Source organism: Sus scrofa, chromosome 13 (genome assembly GCF_054392235.1).
Source record: "Sus scrofa isolate SSC_HxYL_T2T_F1_AM1 chromosome 13, Sscrofa_HxYL_maternal_Yorkshire_Landrace_v2.0, whole genome shotgun sequence".
In the NCBI taxonomy this organism is placed as follows: domain Eukaryota; kingdom Metazoa; phylum Chordata; class Mammalia; order Artiodactyla; family Suidae; genus Sus; species Sus scrofa.
Genome location: NC_139395.1, coordinates 54,894,611 through 54,914,462, shown reverse-complemented (window position 1 = coordinate 54,914,462; position 19,852 = coordinate 54,894,611). Strand labels below are relative to the sequence as shown.

General features: G+C 42.2%; 2 protein-coding genes across 16 annotated transcripts; both read right to left on the bottom strand.

Moving 5' to 3' along the window:
- Positions 1-873: 873 nt before the first annotated feature.
- LOC146397359 (hydroxyacyl-thioester dehydratase type 2) lies at positions 874-6,703 on the bottom strand. The gene has a single exon (XM_084988789.1). It carries the CDS (start codon positions 6,701-6,703, stop codon positions 6,197-6,199), a length of 507 nt encoding a protein of 168 aa, XP_084844915.1. The 3' UTR covers positions 874-6,196.
- On the bottom strand, positions 874-16,914 carry HTD2 (hydroxyacyl-thioester dehydratase type 2). 15 transcript variants are annotated; one of them, XR_014823426.1, is made up of 8 exons: positions 16,627-16,914; positions 13,109-13,227; positions 12,935-13,019; positions 8,112-8,188; positions 7,312-7,390; positions 6,667-6,879; positions 4,497-4,593; positions 874-3,196 (listed from the first exon to the last, which is right to left on the bottom strand). XR_014823426.1 is itself a non-coding variant. In XM_003132274.5 (6 exons), exons 2-6 carry the CDS (start codon positions 13,183-13,185, stop codon positions 6,823-6,825), a joined length of 375 nt encoding a protein of 124 aa, XP_003132322.3. In that variant the 5' UTR covers positions 13,186-13,227; positions 16,627-16,914; the 3' UTR covers positions 874-6,822. The 15 variants fall into 15 exon arrangements, 4 of the variants coding, with proteins under 4 accessions (XP_003132322.3, XP_084844916.1, XP_003132323.1 ...); XR_014823430.1 differs by having other exon boundaries at positions 16,435-16,679; XR_014823431.1 differs by having other exon boundaries at positions 16,472-16,679.
- Between the last annotated feature and the right edge of the window lie 2,938 nt (positions 16,915-19,852).

Below are 19,852 nucleotides of genomic sequence, written 5' to 3'. Positions count from 1 at the left end.
CAGAACCTAACCCAGAGCCAGAGAATTCTGCAATCAATTTCTCAGCCCCAAATTTGCCCCCAGTCAGCCTGAACCCACGGCCACAATCCTGGCCCACCCATTGTGCTCTTAGGCCAGGATAATGGAGTTAGACTTGGAATAAGATCTAGGGCTCCAGGATTTACCAGCTGTGTGATCTTGAATAAGTTACCCAATCTCTGAGCCCCAGCTCCCCACCTGCAAAATAGATAATACTTACATGGAAAAGCTGGTATGAAGAAAGTAGGATGGGAAGGTGTTCAGCACATAATAAAACCTCAAAACAATATTAGTTTCTTTCTTCCCCTATAGTTCAAAGAATAGAAGTTTCTTACTCAAATTTATCTTCCCTAAATTTTTACATTTCAGACAAGAGAACAGAATTTCTTGGGAGTTCCCACTGTGGTGGGGCAGAAACATATCCAACTAGTATAGTATCCATGAGGATTCGGGTTCAGTCCCTGCCCTCGCTCAGTGGGTCAGGGACTGGTGTTGCTGTGACCTGTGGTGTAGATTGCAGGCACGGATCAGATGCCACAATGCTATGGCTGTGGCATAGGCCAGCAGCTGAGGCTCTTCTTGGTAACCCTACCACCACCACCACAATTTGGCAAAGGCTTAAACAGTATCTAATGGGTACCCTCACCAGATCTCAGGCTTAATGGGATTGTTGGGCAACTCCAAGTGGCCAAGAAGCCATGACAGATTGACTTAGGAGCAAAGGCTCAGAAGAGAGATATGAAAAGGGAAACATGGAACTTCATGATTAAGTCCTAAAGTAATTAGACCTCTTCGTGCATTCTGTGTTTGTCCCAGTGTGTTTAAAAGCAGCAGTCTATTAAAACTACATAACACTTAGGGAGAAATCAACTTTTTATTACCATTTAAGGCAAATGAGTTACCTCATTATCAGAATCACAGAAACCAAAATTCTACTTTAATCATTACTCCTATTATGTGGGCTAACCAAGACAAGACTCTTCCTGCATTCTGCTGGTAGGAGCATAACTTGGTCCAACCTTTCCAAAAGGCATTTATGTGTTCAACAATTATTCACTGCGTACTTAACCATGAAATAGGCCCAGTGCTAGGACCTGAGATTTGACAACACGTATCAAGGATTTTGAAAATGTTCTCACGCAGTAGTCTCACCTCTAGAAGAGTATCCTAAGGAAATAATCAAAAATCGGTGCAAATACATAGCACTCAAGCATAAATACCTAACAACAGGGGACTGGACAAATCATGGTACAGTCATAAATAGAATATTTTGCAATGATAAAAAAAAATCGCATTATCAGGAAGGGGGTAAAAAATAAGATTATCAAAGGATAATGTTGGGAAATGTTGATAGAATAGTAAATAGAAAAAAGCAACACATGCATTTTATAATCCCAAGTTTTAAAAATATATTTATAGGAAAAACACCAGAAGGAAGCCCCCCAAAATATTAACTGAGAGTCTCTAGGAAGTGGAATCATGATGCTATTTTTTTGTATTTCTACACTTTTCAAAATGTCTATTTTATTTGTATGATTAGGAAAAAAAAAATATTACCCAACTAAGTTGCAAAGGTCATCAAGTAGACAACCTTGTCTAGTTTTCCTTACTACAGAAATGAAACTGAAAGTGAGAAATCAGCTATTTGATGGAATGAAGCCAGAGATTAATTTTGAATCTACCCTTTCCTATTCTCCGGAAATTCTTACCTGAACTAAATCTCTCAGTATAAATACCTTAAAATTTGATCTACTTAATCAGGGCCTTGAGGATCCTGGACATTAACTCCATCCCTAAATCCTCTGAAGACCAGGCCCCAACCCCTGCAACATCTGGCCTTTGAAGTGGCCTGAATACACAAGGAAACTCTCCCCAGCCCTGAGCTATGCTTCTAGCCTCATGCTGGGTCAAGCGAATGAGGATACAGAAGCTCATTTACTGTCACATACACAACTACTCAAGGCTGGCAGGGAAAAAAAAAAATTATATTCTTTTATGTTGCCAAATATTTAGATGGTCCATAGATTATTTACCTAATAGCCTGATGTTTGACCAGATTGACTGAAGATAATGAGGGGTTTCGTTTTTGTTTTTTTTTAAGGGCCGCACCAGTGACATATGGAGGTTCCCAAGCTAGGGGTCAAACCGGAGATGTAGGTGCTGGCCTACACCACAGCCACAGCAACACAGGATCCAGGCCGTGTCAGCGACCTACACAACTCATGGCAATGCTGGCTCCTTAACCCACTGAGCAAACCAGGGATCGAACCTGCATCCTCATGGATGCTAGTCAGATTCGTTTCCGCTGAACCATGAGGGGAACTCCCGATAATTAGTTTTAATGAGAATGCCTCTAGACCCGACAACTGCTCTATAAATCAGGTCATAGAAGCGTGTGGAAAAACTGAGTACTTCCTAAGCAGCATCACCTCCCATCTCAAAATGATTTTCTTTAAATATTCATGATGTGGATTTAAAAAAAAAAATTCAACTCTTGCTTCCTTTACATGTTATTTTCCATCACATCACAGAGGAATTTTGCTCAGGGTTTATAAGGTCACATGAACTGTAGTCCAGCTAAGAGCCACCCTAGAAACTGATTATGGCCTAGAAATTGACTGCAGAGCCTCCTATTAATCCTGTAGTATTTATGTAGTGTCTCCATTTGTCTTCAGCATTCTTATGATTTTGCTCAAATCCATAATTTTTTTAAAGATGTTGAGAATTCTAGTCTCTGCTGTTATTGTAAGCCTAATGAAGAAAAGCCAAGAACAAAGGAAGTAAAACATCTGGGACCCTGCAGATACTAAAGTGCAGCCCAAGAGCAATTCCACAGCTCTCATATTCTGTTCAGATACAGTCAGTTAATAAATGATGCCAGCACATGAGGCACTCGGAGTGGCACAGTTGCACAAAGTGACTGTCAACCTTTGGTAGAGTATGTTTTAATATAAAAACTTAAGATATAATTTAATAGCAATTTTCTTTGGGAGTAAATTGGTCTCAATCATACTCTAGGAACTTAAAGGAAAAATGACTAATAATTCAGTACAAAATGAAAACTTGTGGTTACTTAAGCGGTATCAATGTGCATTCAGCAGTTTCTTCTTTTTCTAGATGAATACACAAGATGAAAGGTGGCTGTGGTAAGGATTCTTCCCTGTTGCTACTTTATTTGCTGCTCAGAAAAAGAAATGAGTGGCATTTCAGCAATATGGAAATGTTTCTAATAGAATATAAAAATCTGTTAAGCAATTTTCCAGTACATTAGGCTGAAACTACTTAAGATGGGTATATATGTCTTGACAATCAAACACTGTATAAATTGCTGTCTTATAATGCCCCTATGTGGAAAGTGCTTGTACAATTTGGCCTGCTATTTTAGTCAGTACTTTTGTAATCACTTCCACTTGTGACCCAGTACTGTCTCAATTACCTGGGAGAGGATTTCCTAATTTGACGGCCACCCATACTTTGATGAGAAGTTATTTTTTCCTGGCAGCTTATATAGAGTTCAAAATGGAAAAGCCAACCAGCTCGTTTTTGTCATAGCCAGCTTTAACAAAACACAAGTGGTTTGAGAATCTTGGCCATGAGTACAAGTCATTATTTACAAGAAGTAACCCTAACTTCTTCCCCACTTCTCTATTACAAATTTTTACTGATTTACAAAGATCAAAGAAGACCATGACACCTAGGGAGCACTTTAAAAAAAATGAAAACACAGGAGAAGCTACTTTTAAGTTACACAGTATCCATCAGCTATCTGGCCACATCTCACACACACCCCTCCCCACCATACTAGGCTGGCACATAATTTTTTATCTTTAGGATAATCCTTTCAGTAATTCTGCTCTGAAGACAATCACTGAATGTAAAAAAAAGTATAGGTGATAGGTATGGGTGGAAGTCATCAAGTTATAGCAAAGAAGAAAACACTGTAGATATAGCAGGGAATAAGACCTAGAACACTCTGAATATAAAAAGAATTACATAGAATGATGGCTCCAGATACTTTCATGCCACATAACAAGATACAATTATAGAAACTGACAGTGCTCCAATAATGGGGATATTTTAAGAGCCACAGGGTGATGGAAAAAAGACGAAAAAAGAAATGCTCTGGAGCTGGGCAGGCCCAACTGAATCCTAGACCTACTGCATACTAGCTGTAAGCTTGGGCAAGCCATACAGCATTAGTCTATTTCCTTGCCTATAAAATGGAACGCTAACTTCATAAAACTGTTTCAAAGATCAGAGTTAATGCAGAAAATTGGTTCATCATTGAAAAAATGGTAGGTTATCAACAATCGCATCACTACAAATTTCAGCACTGCTGTCAACACCCAGAGGGTAAGGTCTGTAGGAATACACTGTCTTGGCTTCCAGTCCATATTCTGTGCCTCAAATCCCTCATCTGTTTTTCAATGTCTTACCAAATTTTTGGCATGTGTAGCATTTCACCTATAAATACACACCTTCTTCAGGTGGGCTGGAATCTGTATATCCATCCATTCTAAAACTCCTGATAATGGCATCCTTGCTTCTCATGCTGATTTGGGCATTTTCATCTTACTGTCACAAAAGAGAGTTTGGATTAAACAGTTTAAATTACTCTATTTATATGTATCACTGCCCTCTAGTGAGTAGAATCATTCTTTCTAGTAATCTGATCACCTTGACATTAAAAAATAAATTAAAAATCTAGCTACTGATCTACTAGCAGGAGGAAAAACATTTCTCCAGGAAATATGAGTTGATGCAACCAAAGTTGATCTTACCTTCTTGAACAAAAGTATCTAGCTCTGGTCTGAGCCACCATCTAAGGCCATGGAGCACAGGTGGACCATGTGTATGTTCTATTATAGACTCTTTTCTTAAAAGTGTTGACTATGTCAGGGTGACCAATTTGTAACATTAGGCACACATACCCTTTAGCACCCCTCAACTCTTAGGAACTTAACCTCCACAGTATCCCCGAAAATTTTTAAATAGTTTTTAATAACAAGCATATATTATTTATATAATGGGGGCCCCTACAATATTTTCAAGGAGAGAAAACAGAGATTAGTAAAATAGAAATTTTGCATTCAAGATCTATTCCAAGTTTCGAAAACCAACAGAGATTGGCTGACATCCTGAAAGACTGTTCTGTTACCTAAATTTTGGCCAGTTTAGCTTCAAACTCAGGAAAAATCTCTAACCTTATTTTTACAAGAGAATGGGCTCAGCCTTGTGCTTAACTACTTATACGTCATCTCTAACAATCTTGTGTGGTGGGTTTTGTTATCCCTGTTTTATAAATGAGACCAAGAGTTTACCTAACAGAATCCAAAGATGCACGTAAGCCTTCCAATAACATGAAAACTACCTGAAGGGCAAGTTGACATTGAAGGTTGAACAAGATGCCATCTTACTGTAAAATGTAACAAAACCCTAACCCTCTCTAACCCAGAAACTGCTGAAGAACAGGATCTAAGAATATTTATTGGTAAAAGGTGTTCAAAGTTGACCCATCTTCTATCATTGCCTTCAATAATTAAATGCTAGCTAATTTTAAATTACATGAGAAACTTATTCTACACAGATATTGGTATGTATGTGTCATCCAAATACAAATCTAACTAGGTTTGAAATCCTAAAAGTAGAACAGTGAGTTAACTTTGAGTTAAATGATAATCTTCCCAACATTTTTTCCAATTTAAAAAACTTAGATAGATAGATAAATATACCTAAGTCTGGGAGTTCCTGTCATGGCTCGCTGGTTAAGGAATCCGACTAAGAACCATGAGGTTTCGGGTTCAATCCCTGGCCTTGCTCCCTGGGGTAAGGATCTGGCGTTGCCGTGAGGTGTGGTGTAAGTTGCAGATGCGGCTCGGATCCCAAGTTGCTGTGGCTCTGGTGTAGGCCAGCGACTACAGCTCCAGTTCGACCCCCAGCCTGGGAACCTCCATATGCCGCAGAAGCGGCCCCAGAAATGGCAAACACACCAAAAAAAGAAAAAAAAAAAAAAAAAAAAAAAAAACCTAAGTCTGTGTGACACCTGCTCCCCTCCCCCAATAAGGGTTCTGGATCTATCAACCCTTCTGTGATGAAGATTTGCAATTTCTGTTTTCTTCAGAGGCTCTTCAATAATAGTAACACTGATGCCTAACCCTGCTTCTTTAAAAATATTATTTCAGGATTTAGGAGCTTCTGGGACCATAACTTTAACCCAGCCTTCCATAACGGTTTTTTTACTTTCGAGTACAAAACATGACACTGCAATAACAGCAATGAACCGCTTAAGTTTTTTCACTTCTGCAGAAGCTAAAACAACTTCCCCAACATATAAAGGGGCTGGAAAGTTAATTTCCTGGGAAAGAAATATACAGCCTGGCCCTGGCATTTTAGTACCCAAAAGAGCTGAAATAAGTCCATTGATCAAAACTCCATGTACAATTGTCTTTCCAAATCTGGTGTGTTTTGCAAAATCTTCATCTAAATGCAAAGGATTGACATCCCCTGTTAATTCTGAGAAGGCAGCCACGTCCCTCTGTGTGAAGGCCCTGCTGAGTTCAGCCCGGTCTCCCACTCTGATGTGCATGTGCTGTGAGTGCATCCTGTTCAGTGCCAACCAATTCAGGCAGATTCCTCTCTGAAGCCTACCCCACCAAAGGCAATGGCTGGAAATGACTGGGAGCATCTTCAGCACCCTCAGATTCCAACAACCAGGAGCTTTTAGGCTGCTTCAGTCTTCAAATATTATGCTGGCAACAAAAATCTCTTTTGAAAGCGAGGAAGAGTTCTGAAATTGAAGACTATTCAATCCAATACTAGTTCCCTACTATTACCAGATAATGCCAGGAGAAATGGAGAAACCTGTAAGAAAAAGAAAAAAGTTTAAGGCCTTATCAGGAAATTGCATTGAAACATAGGACAATGCAGAAACATGCCCCGTTTTGTAGGATAGGCCAAACTGATGCAGTAGCATTTCAGAAAACATCCTGAGAGCTAGCCTAAGATAAACAAGAGATCATGATAAGCTCCGAAAGAGCATTCCAATACATTAAGTAGTATGCATCAAGCAATAAATGAAGACTTCCATAATGTAAGAGTTTCAACTTTTATTCCAAAACATCTCCCATACAATCCAAAATCTAAATGCTTTGTTTTACCCTTTCATAAATAATGAAGTGCTAGATTTTTCCCTCCTAGCTAAATGATTTATGCAAGCACAAAAATGGGACACATATTAGGTAATTTGATCTCCTACTCAGTCTCACTTGGAACATGTGAAGGAACTGTCTTTACCTGAATCACTCTGAAAGCACATTTCTTGCCTTTATAGGATCCCAACAGAGTCAAAGAGCTCCACAATTTGACAAGACCACTATGGAGAGATAGAGAAAACATAAGTAAAGATTCATCTCTGCCAATAACTCCCTAGTGCCTTTGTTTGTGATAGTCCAGAAAGTAGTTTCTAACAGAAAAATCTAAATGAGAAAACTTAAAAAAATAAAAGCACAGTATGTCAAAGGCGGACAATTTGGAATGTTTCCGAAAATATACATTTCTTTTTTTTTTTCTTTTTTTTTTTTTTTTTGTCTTTTGGTTGTTGTTGTTGCTATTTCTTGGGCCGCTCCCGCGGCATATGGAGGTTCCCAGGCTAGGGGTTGAATCGGAGCTGTAGCCACCGGCCTACGCCAGAGCCACAGCAACTCGGGATCTGAGCCGCGTCTGCAACCTACACCACAGCTCACGGCAACGCCGGATCGTTAACCCACTGAGCAAGTGCAGGGACCGAACCCGCAACCTCATGGTTCCTAGTCGGATTCGTTAACCACTGCGCCACGACGGGAACTCCGAAAATATACATTTCTAAGTTTGCAACCGTGACTATCAGCTGGAAAACACTACTGTTGTAAACCAAACACAGGTATGGGCCTCTAAAGCGTAAGTTCCTGGTGAACCAAAGTTCATACTCTTCCCAATTTAAACTTCCAAAAGCTGCTTGGAGTTCACAATGACAAAACTTTTCTCATTCTCAGAAGAGAGTATTTTGCTCTACTTCTCCATCCATCAAACTAGAAATGTTCCACTGTCTGTCGTACCTGCTACATATTCTCAAGATGGCTGACAAGCTCTTCTCTTCGTAGGTCAGAATGTCCAAGGGTAAGGCAGCATCAACCTAAGTATGCAATAATGCTGTTAGCAGCCTATTATCATTATTATTCTTTTTTTTTTTTTTTTGGCTTTTTGCCTTTTCTAGGGATGCACCCACAGCATATGGAGGTTCCCAGGTTAGGGGTCTAATCAGAGCTGTAGCCGCCAGCCTACGCCAGAGCCACAGCCAATGTGGGATCTGAGCAAAGTCTGCGACCCACACCACAGCTCATGGCAACACCGGATCCTTAACCCACTGAGCAAGGGCAGGGATCGCACCCGAAACCTCATGGTTCCTAGTCAGATTCGTTAACCACTGCGCCATGACGGGAACTCCCTACCATTATTACTCTTGACTCTAGTAACCAGTCCTGTCAACTGCTTTTTTCCTCTAAAAAAAAAAAAAAAAAATCAGTATTTTATTTAATAGTGCTAGAGTACTGGCTTTTTTTTTTTTTTTCTTTTTTTTGGTCTTTTTGCCATTTCTTGGGCCACTCCCGCGGCATCTGGAGGTTCCCAGGCTAGGGGTCTAATCGGAGCTGTAGCCGCAGGCCTACGCCAGGGCCATGGCAACACGGGATCCAAGCCGCCTGTGCAACCTATGCAACAGCTCACGGCAACGCCGGATCCTTAACCCACTGAGCAAGGCCAGGGATTGAACCAGCAACCTCATGGTTCCTAGTTGGATTTGTTAACCACTGAGCCATGACGGGAACTCCAGTACTGGCCTGATTTTTTACAACTCCCCCTCCTGGAACACTCTTCCTAAACCTTTTCATATTGCTAATGACTCTTTTTCCTTCTCAAGTCTTCCTTTAAATTGTTCCTTCTCTGACCCCCAAGATTAAGCTCAATTGCTTGCTATGCTCTTTCATTTACTGGACCCACATATTTCCTCTTTCATAATACTTATTGTTCATGCCATTAATTGTTCAACATAGTTTCCTACTAAAATAAGCAAGACCATTAGTCCATGAGGCAGAGGCCATATTCCCAGGAACCAGGTTTTATATTTGACATATAGAAGGTTCATAGATTTTCTTCTTATACCTTTTGTTTGAAAACTTAAGTCATATGAGATTGCAAAGAAATACATAGAGGCGTTACCACTGTGGTGCAGTGGAAACAAATCCGACTAGTACCCATGAGGATGCAGGTTCAATCCCTGGCCTCGCTCGGTGGGTTAAGGATCCGGTGTTGCTGTGAGCTGTGGTGTAGGCTGTAGCTCCAATTTGACTCCTAGCCTGGGAACCTCCATATGCCTCAGATGTGGCCCTAAAAAGCAAAAAAACAAAAGAAATATATAGGAAGATCCCATGTACCCCTTCACTCAGCTTCCCCTAATGAAAACATCTTACATAACAACAGTACAATATCAAAACCAGAAAACTGAAATTGATCAACCAGAATTTACTCAGATTTTGCCAGTTATACATTTGTTTACATGTGTATGTGTGTAGTTGTTTTTACTATTCCACATAGATAGTTTTATGTAACCACTACCACAATCATGATAAAGAGCTATGTATCACAAGGCTCTCTCCCTCTATCCCCTTATAGCCATAACTACCACCCCCATCTCCAAACCCAGGCAAATGCTAACCTTTTTTTTTTTTTTTTTTTTTTTTTTTTTGCTTTTTAGGGCTGCACCCATGGTATATGGAGGTTCCCAGGCTAGGGGTCAAATAGGAGCTACAGCTGCCAGCCTACACCACAGCCACAGCAACGTGGGATCTCAGCCGAGTTTGCGACCTACACCACAGCTCAAGGCAAGGCCGGATCCTTAACCCACTTAGTGAGGCCAGGGATAGAACCTGCAACCTCATGGTTCCTAGTCAGATTCGTTTCCACTGGGCCATGATGGGCAAACACTAACATCTATCTAGATTATACAATTATGGTACTTCAAGAGCATTAAATAAATGCAATCTCCCAATCTATTACTTTTTGGTTTTCGCTTTTCACTCAGCATAATTCTCTGGAGATTCAATTTATCAGCTTTTTCATTGCTGACTATATTCCACAGTATGAATGTACCATAGTTTAATTATTCACCTACTGAAGGACACCTGGCTTATTTCTACTTCAGGGACCTTACTAATAAAGTTGCTAAAGTTGCTATGAATATTTGCGTACAAGTTTTTAAGAGAACGTAAACTTTCATTTCTCTGGGGTAAACATCCAAGCATGAGATTGCTGGGTTGTATGGTAATTTAAAAAAACTACTATAGGAGTTCCCTTCATGGCTCAGTTGTTAACAAACCTGACTAGGATCCATGAGGTTGTGGGTTCAATCCCTGACCTCACTCAGTGGGTTAGGGATCTGGCAGTGACATGAGCTGTGGTGTAGGTCACAAACGGAGCTCAGATCCAGCTTTGCTGTGACTATGGTGTAGGCAGCTGTAGCTCTGATTCAACCCTAGCCTGGGAACCTCCATATGTCACGGGTGCAGCCCTAAAAAGCAAAAAAATAAAATAAATAAATAAATAAAAGAACTACTATAGGAGTTCCTGCTATGGTGCAGTGGGTTAAGAATCCAACTGCAGTGGCTTGGGTAGCTGCAGAGGTACAGGTTCAATCCCTGGCCCAAGAACTTCCATATGCTTCGGGTGTGGCCAAGAAAAGGGGAAAAAACAAACAAACAAACTACTATAGTTTTTGAAAGGAAACTACCAAACTGTGTTCCAAAGTGGCTGTACCATTTTACATGCTTACCAGCAATGTATGAGCAAACCAGTTTCTCTGTATCTTCACCAGCACATAATGTTCACTATTTTTCATTCAGTCATTCTGCTAAGTGTGTAGTAACGTCTCATTGCATTTTTGCATTTCCCTAATGGCTAATGATGTTGAACATTTTTCTGTACATGTGTTTCTTTGCCAAATGCACATCTTTTTAGTAAAATTTTCCTATCTTTTGCCTTTTTTGGGGGGCGGGGGGGCTTCAGCCCCGGCATATGGAAGTTCTGGCTAGGGAATGAATTGGAGCTTCAGCTGCCCACAATGCCAGATCCGAGCCTTGTCTGTGACCTACACCACAGCTCATGGCACGCTGGATCCTTAATCCACTAAGTGAGGCCAGGGATTGAACCTAAAACCTCATGGATACTAGTCAGGTTTTTAACCTGCTGAGCCACAATGGGAACTTCCTCTTTTGCCCATTTTCTAATAGAAGTGTTTGAGTATTTTTTCACTATTGAGTTTTAAGAGAACTTCATTATTTTTAGATTAGTCCTTTGCCAGACATGTGGTTTGCAAATAACTTTTCCTAGTCCATAATTTGTTTTTTCACCTTTTTGTCTTTTTTTTAGGGCCACACCCAAGGCATCTGGAGGTTCCCAGGCTAGGGGTCAAATTGGAGCCATGGCTGCTGACCTACACCAGAGCCACAGCAACACCAGATCCAAGCTGCATCCGTGACCTACACCACAGCTCATGGCAACGCCAGATCCTTAACCCACTGATTGAGGCCAGGGATCAAACCTGCAACCTCATGGTTCCTAGTTGGATTCGTTTCCGCTGTACCATGACGGGAACTCTCATAATTTGCTTTTTCATTCTCTCTCTTTTTTTTTTTTTGGTCATTCCCCTGACATGTGGAAATTCCTGGGCCAGGGATTGAAGCAAGCCATAGCAGGGACCCAAGTTCCTACGGTGACAATGCTTGATGCCTAACCTGCTGCACAAGGGAAATCCCTGATTTTTCATTCTCTTTTTTCACTTCTTTTTTTTAAGGGCCACACCTGCAGCATATGGAAGTCCCCAGGCTAGAGGTTGAATCAGAGCTACAGCTGCCAGACTATACCACAGCCACAGCAACGCGAGATCGAAGCCACATCTGCAACCTACACTGCAGCTCATGGCAATCCTTAACCTGGATCCTTACCCCACTGAGCGAGGGCAGGAATGGAACCCCATCCTCATAGATATTAGTTGGGTTCATTACCACTGAGCCACAACGGGAATTCCAGTTTTTTCATTCTCTTAACCAAGTCTTTTGCAGAGAAAAGTTTTTAGTTTTGCTGAATGTTTGACAGATTTTAATTTGATAGAATATATGAAATAATTTCCTGAGAATCATCTGTCTTTGTTCTCTCTCAAAACTTGTATTTGTTTTCAAGTGAATGCTAAAGTGGGACTACTCAAAGTGTTGGCCTGTGATTAGATAAGGAGCTGCACCGGAATGGAAATCAACATTAGTGAGCACACTGTTTAGTTCAGGTCAGGTTTTTTTTTTTCTTTTCTCTTTTTTAGGGCTGCACCTGTGGCATATGGAAATTCCCAGGCTAGGGGTGTAGGGTTGAATTGGAGATACAGCTGCTGGCCTACACAACAGCCACGGCAACACAGGATCCGAGCCTCATCTGCAACCTACACCACAGCTCACAGAAACACCGATTCCCAACCCACTGAGCGAAGCCAGGGAGCCAGCTTGCATCCACATGGATACTAGTTGGATTCGTTTCCACTGTACCACAACTCAGTTTTTTTTTCATTGGAGACTTTCTCTGTAAAGGAAGTGGTATGCTCACTTACATTCTGGTATAAGAAACAGATCCTCACAATGAGGGGGGAAAAAAAATTTGGCAGGTTGCTAGTCTGTAACAGAAGGCATATTAGAACAAACCTACCTAAAACTCATCACTTCTGAAAGTCTGCTTCTGCAATTTCAAATGTGGTTTTAAAAGTTTTAAAGCAATGTTTGAAAAAAATGTTCTTTCAGTATGTCTTACAAAGATCTTAGGAATGTTCAGACTACTGAGTCCATACCTCCCCAAACAGGTCCTTCAGAGCTGAAATAAGCAGCTGTTTGAACTGTGCAGCATTCAGTCCAACCCCACGATCTTGAAATTCTCTGAAAAAACATTAAAAAGAAAAAAAATGCATTCTTGCTATTCAGATTCATTGAAAATACAAAATAGAACTTAGAGGACATGAACTTACAGCCGGACTTTCATGTAGTGGTGCTCAGAGGGATTTTTGTAAACTATTCTTTCATATGTGGCAGCTGGGGCTGGCATCTTTTCCAGTGCTGATCACACCAACATTAAGAGTCAAGAGGGCTAGAAATTACCAAGATACAAGATATTTTTCAATTTTTTAATGAGAATTTAACCTATTTTATTTTTATTTTTTTTTTTGCTTTTTAGGGCCACACCCATGCATATGGAGGTTCCCAGGCTAGGGGTCTAATCAGAGCTGTAGCTTCCGGCCTACACCACAGCTACAGCCACGTGGGATCCAAGCTGCATCTGTGACCTACATCATAGCTCACAGCAACACCAGATCCTTAACCCACTGAGTGAGGCCAGGGATCAAAACCAAAACCTCATGGTTCCTAGTTGGATTTGTTAACCACTGAGCCATAACAGGAACTCCTGTATTTTATTTTTAAAAAGAACTCCCAGTACAATAACCCATCTAATTCTGGTCAAACTGATGTTACCATATAGATACAAAGGAAGTTTCTATATTTTATATGCCAGACTACTGTACTCTTATTTAAATCCCACCAAACATTTTCCCACACTGAGTACCCAACTTTGTGCTAAATATGGCACATGTCTTAGGGCCCATCTTCAAAATGATCCCATGAGGTAAAAGCTATTAATATTCCCATTTTTGAGAAGAGTACAATGAGGTTCGGCAAAGACAGGTCACACCTCCCCAAAGGAATAGAAGAGATTCCAACCACTCCAGAGCCCCGAGACCACTCTAGTATGACAGCTCTTAAAGGGAAAAAAAAAAAAAGGCATAAAGGAGTAAAATCTGAGTCCTCTTCCTGTTTACACTCAGTCAACACAGAACATGAACAGAATGAAGGGTAGATTTCTGCTGCCCTGCCCCCATGCTGGATCTGCCTATTCTCTCAGTCCAGAGGCCAGGCCTGCATAGGGCTATCTGTCAGCCTTGTGAAGACAGATTAAACAGCAAAGGTCTTAAAGGAATTCCTGGAATGGGCACTCAAGCCATTCCCAATAGATCTGGAACTTGGAAGAGCTCAGTACATGCTGTTCCCCCTGAAGAGAACCCCTATCCTGGGTTCCTCACCCACCTCACTCCACTCTGGATAGCTCCTACTCATCCTTCAAATTCCAGCTTAAAGTTCACCTCTTCTAGGAACATCACTTCTTCGGAGAGCCCTTCTCTGACACCTTGCTGTAAGTTAGGCTCCCTTGGTATGTCATCTCTTAACATTGTCTTTGTTTAATATGTGGTTCCCCCAACTAAAGGGACAGGAAATTGAAGCCTATCCAAGGAAAGGAACTTTTCCAAGGTCACATAGCTGTAGACCAGCATTCACAAAAACCTCTCCGGTCCCAGTTCCAACCACTCCCAGAAGACAACCTCAAGAGAAAATGAGAAGTCAAGGTCAAAGCCACTACATCCAACCACCTATTCAACAAATATGAGTATTTCCTGAGTCTGGCACAGAGTATTCAACAAACACTTATTGAATACATGACTGATTAAATGGTGGTAGCATTCAAGGGTGTCTCATTTCTCTTTTCTTTTTCCATCGCGCCCACAGCACATGTAGTTCCTGGGCCAGGGATCAAATCTGAGATGCAGCTACAGCAATGCTGGATCCTTGACCTACTTTGCCACAGTGGGAACTCTTGTTTCAGGACTGCAGTAGTTCACGGTGCTCCCTTCTCAATCACTACAATCTCCCCTGACTGGAAGGGCAGGGAGGACAGTATCCTCAATCATTTCATTCATTGCCTGGCACACAATAGGTGTTTATTAAACATTACTGATTGCCTTAGTGGAGGTGGCTGCCTGAGGTAGAGTGAGATTGGGCCTGGGGCTTAGGATGCCAATAACAAAGAAGACTTAAGGAGTATTCTGGAAATGGATAGTGGTTATAGTTGTACAACTATGTGACTATACTTCTTGCCAATGAAGTGTATATTTAGAAATAGTAAATTTTTCATTATGTTTATTTTATATTAAAAAAAAAACTGTAGGAGCAAGTGTTTATTGAGCAGTCACCTCTGACAGGCCTGGGTCTCAGAGTGACAGCACCGCCCTCTGCAGGTTGTCCTGAAACTAAAGGAGATGATGCCTGGGAAGCCCTCCCTACAGCCCAGTATATTCATTCACCAGGCTCACTGGGAAAATGTGAACACTTCTAAGTGGCTGTCATTATCATCATCTCTGAAGCCGGCCTTTTTGATGGCTGCAAGGATGCTCATTACCTTATCTATTAGCAGTAGATGTCCCTGCTTCCCTCCCTAATCTAACCGGGTGACCCTATTAAAACCTTAATAAGCCCCTTTCCTCAAGGCTTGAAGCCTTGAGTAAAGCCAAAGTCTTTACATCTAAGGTCCAACCTGATCTGTACCATTGCTTCCTCCCATCCCTCTGACCTCCTGTCCTACCACTCTCCTCTGCTCAGTCTCTTCTACCACACAGGCCTCCTAGCTCTTTCCCTCCCAGCTTTTCCATTCGCTGAAAATACTCTTCCTCCAGACAGCCACATGGTTCATTCCCTTGCCTCCTCCATAGCTTTACTCAATTTCACCCCTCAATGTGTTCCAGTGGCATTTCTATCTAATGTCACCCCCCCACGCCACTGCTCTATTTTTTCCTCAGAGCATACACCACTCTGTAGGTATACAGAACATAACTATGAAATCCACTTATTTTTTGGAGGGGTGGGGTGCGTTGGCGGCGAGGGGTTAGTTCTGGGGTCGAACCACCCCATAGCAGTGACAACACCAGATCCTTAACCCGCTGAGCCACCAGGAAACTCTGAAATTCTTTAATTCTCGTCTGCACTCCGCCCTGCTCCTCCCCCCTCCCACCCCGGCCTTACCAGAATGTACAATCCAAAGAGAAACAGGCATCTTTCCCTTGTTTTCTGCTGTTTCCCAGGAGGCTAAAACAGTGCATCACATACAGTAGGCACTCAGTATGTAATTACAGGACATAAACGATATAAAAATTTTAAAAAGCTCGGTCCTCTACTGTTTGGAGATTAAATTGTTAAGCTATCAGCCACTTAGGCTGGTGTTTTGTTTTATTTTGCTTTTTAGAGTTGCACCTAAAGCATATGGAGGTTCCAGGTTAGGGATCGAATGGAAGCTAGGGCTGCCAGCCTTACACCACAGCCACAGGAACGCAGTATCCTTAACCCACTCACTGAGCGAGGCCAGGGACCGAACCAGCAACATAATGGTTACTAGTCGGATTCGTTTCCACGCTGCCACAACAGTGGAACTCGACACCTGAACTGTTTTAAACAATAAGTAAAGCAGGCTAACTTTTTTCGATGACCGTCGGCGTCGACTGGGCGCCCACCTGGGGCCGAGTGCATGCCCCCTGCACATGTGGTCCCGTTCAGTCCTCCCGCCGCCCTCTGCAAAAAAGACCACGTTGTACAAAAGCCCAAGGAGATTCTCAGCACCGCCTCGCCTTCGGCCTGGGGCGCTGAGCGACCTGAGCTGTATAGGTACCTCAGGCGTCTCCGCGCTGCCTGCCGTCGCTCCCGCCTTGCGCGTGCCTTCCTGGCGCGCGCATCCACGCGTCACTAGCGCGGCCAACTAAGTCCACTGCCGGAAAACAGCCACGCTACTACGTACTTCCGTCTACCTGCTCTCCGAGAGATTAGCCTGACTCCTATTCACTGCAAGAATCCCTCAAGGCTTGGAACCTCTCGGCAAAGGCTGGAGCCTAAGCACGAACTAGAAAACTCCGGGGTCTTTACGTTTGGCTTCTGTCTGCCCCGACCCCGGATGCGTGACGGCTCGGGCGGATATGACGTCACAGCGCGGCGTTTTCCCGAAGGACCCGGGCGTGACTCGGGATCTGAAGCTCGCCAGGCTTAGCGCCCTCTCGTGCCCACTCAGCCTCTGGTGCGGCAAGCCGTGTGTGACTGAGGGCGTATTCAGACTGAGAGCTTTTTTCTTAGTCATTCATTTACTCAGGTATTCATTCGTTCAGAAAAATTGTATCTAGCATTTCTTCTGCTGAGCATCTCCTATGTAAAGTATTCCCCAAGGGCAAGACCCGTTCTCAGTGTCTCTTTTGGCTCATAGCACATAGTTTTTCTGTCTGGATTGACATGAAAAGTCCCAGATAGCCCTATTTCCAAATCTAAGACAATAGTTTCATTTATTCGTTTATTAAATAAGTACTTACTGAGCCCGTATTATGTGCTAGATGTTGGAAACAAAAGATAGGGCACTTGTATTCATGAAATAAACAAAACCCCATACAGTGTGGATTAATAATAATAGTAGTATTAATAGCTAATATTAATCAAATGCTTACGTATGCCAGGCACTATTAGCCTTTCAAGCGGCAAGCAGTCGAACTTAGGTTCGGTGGTAACAGCCTCCTCCAGTTAGACATGTGTCTGTGTCTAGGTATGCACATACATACATAGACACATAAGTATAATGTCTAGATGGGTCCCAAGGGGACTGATGGAGGAAGGATTGGGCTGTGTGGAGGGTGTAAGAGATCCTCACATTGTTTCAGCATTCGTTTTTGTTTGATTTCTTTTAAAGTGATAGGGCATCATTTTTATAATACTGATAGTAAGTAAAATTTAGGCTCCCAAGAGGGAGTCTTGGACCATACCCTTCTGCATGCCTCTCCTTTCACATGGAAGAATAGACTTCCTTAAGATGTCACCTCCCACCCCCATCTGCCAAGGTTGGAGAGAGGAGGTAGAAAATGCAGACTCAGGAGTTCCCGTCGTGGCGCAGTGGTTAACGAATCCTACTAGGAACGATGAGGTTGCGGGTTCGGTCCCTGCCCTTGCTCAGTGGGTTAAGGATCCGGCGTTGCCGTGAGCTGTGGTGTAGGTTGCAGACACGGCTCGGATCCCGCCTTGCTGTGGCTCTGGCGTAGGCCGGTGGCTACAGCTCCGATTCAACCCCTAGCCTGGGAACCTCCATATGCCGCAGGAGCGGCCCAAGAAATAGCAACAACAACAACAACAAAAGACAAAAAGACAAAAAAAAAAAAAAAAAAAAGAAAATGCAGACTCACTGTCCCTTATCTGCAATTCTAAAATCGAAGAAAAATCTGAAGACTAAATCTTTCTTCATTAGGTGCAATGCTTAATCTGAACCTAGGTGAAACATTTTGTAGCTTCTGTCCCATTTGCTGTGGATATGCACATTGTATACATCAGAAATATGGATACATTTGCTCATGTAAAGCAGCCCCAGGCCCCACAGGGGTGGGGGCGGGGGGTTATACAACCTATGGTATACATACCATAACAGCCCTCTAAAATCTGAGAATTTCTGGAGTTCTTGCTCTAGCACCACAGATTAAGAATCTGGCATTTTCTCTGCAGTGGGGGTTTGAACCCTGGCCTGCTGCAGTGGGTTGAGGATCAGGTGTTGCCACAGCTACGGTACAAGTTGAGTCTGCAGTTTAGATTCAATCCATGGCCCAGGAACTTCCATATGCTCTAGGTGTGGCCAAAAAAAAAAAAAAAAAAAGCTGAAAATTTCTTTTTTTTTTTAATCTATATTCAAAGATTAACTTTATTTTTTTTACTTTTTTTATTACTCAAATGAATTTATCATATCTGTAGTTGTATAATGATCATAACAATCTGATTTCACAGGATTTCCATCCCACAGCCCAAGCACATCCCCCACCCCCCAAACTGTCTCCTCCGGAGACCATAAGTTTTTCAATGTCTGTGAGTCAGCATCTGTTCTGCAAAGAAGTTCAGTCTGTCCTTTTTTCAGATTCCACATGTCAGTGAAAGCATTTGATGTTGGTGTCTCATTGTATGGCTGACTTCACTTAGCATGATAGTTTCTAGGTCCATCCATGTTGCTAAGAATGCCAGTATTTCATTATTTTTAATGGCTGAGTAATATTCCATTGTGTATATGTACCACCTCTTCTTGATCCACTCCTCTGTCCATGGACATTTAGGTTGTTTCCATGTCTTGGCTATTGTAAATAGTGCTGCAATGAACATCGGAGTATGTGTGTCTTTGCGAGTCGTGGTTTTCTCTGGATAGATGCCCAGGAGTGGGATTGCTGGATCAAATGGTAGTTCTATTTTTAGTTTTCCGAGGAATCTCCATCCTGTTTTCCACAGTGGTTGCACCAATTTACAATCCCACCAACAGTGTAAGAGGGTTCCTTTTTCTCCACACCCTCTCTAGCACTTATTGTTTGTAGACTTTTTGATGATGGCCATTCTGGCTGGTGTAAGGTGGTACCTCAGAGTGGTTTTGATATGCATTTCTCTAATAATGAGTGATGTTGAACATCTTTTCCTGTGTTTTTTGGCCATCTGTATGTCTTCTTTGGAGAACTGTCTGTTTAGATCTTCAGCCCATTTTTTGATGGGGTGAAAATTTCTGAATTCAATAGCACATCTGGCTTTGAAAGATGTGGTAATGGATTGTAGACCTACAGTCACACTCATAGTTGCTCTTCAGTGACAGTTACCCAGTCCCAGCCAGCACTGACTTTGGGTCATGTTTTATTGTTACCTTAGTGCCACTTTCTTTCCCTAAGAATCCTTTCTTCTCCTCTCATTCCCTGCTGGAGCTTGGCAGCCTTCTAGGTGTGCCCTGAGGTTCCTAGTCATTTAACCCCTTGAGGGTTTAGAGGCCAAAGATGCAGAAACCAAGGAAAGAACAATTCCTCCAGGACCTGAGAGACAGGGACTGTCCTGTTGCTTGAAGGATGTCCATT

Bases quoted from the DNA above. Each gene is read 5' to 3' on its own strand.
- HTD2 (XM_003132274.5), bottom strand. From the start codon at position 13,185: ATGCCAGCCCCAGCTGCCACATATGAAAGAATAGTTTACAAAAATCCC. The intron at 8,189-12,934 runs GTATGGACTCAG...TTGCATACTTAG, and splicing joins TGAAGGACCTGTTTGGGGAG to GTTGATGCTGCCTTACCCTT. The intron at 6,880-7,311 runs GTAAAGACAGTT...TTTTTCTTACAG, and splicing joins GTGCTTTCAGAGTGATTCAG to GTTTCTCCATTTCTCCTGGC.
- LOC146397359 (XM_084988789.1), bottom strand. From the start codon at position 6,703: ATGCTCCCAGTCATTTCCAGCCATTGCCTTTGGTGGGGTAGGCTTCAG.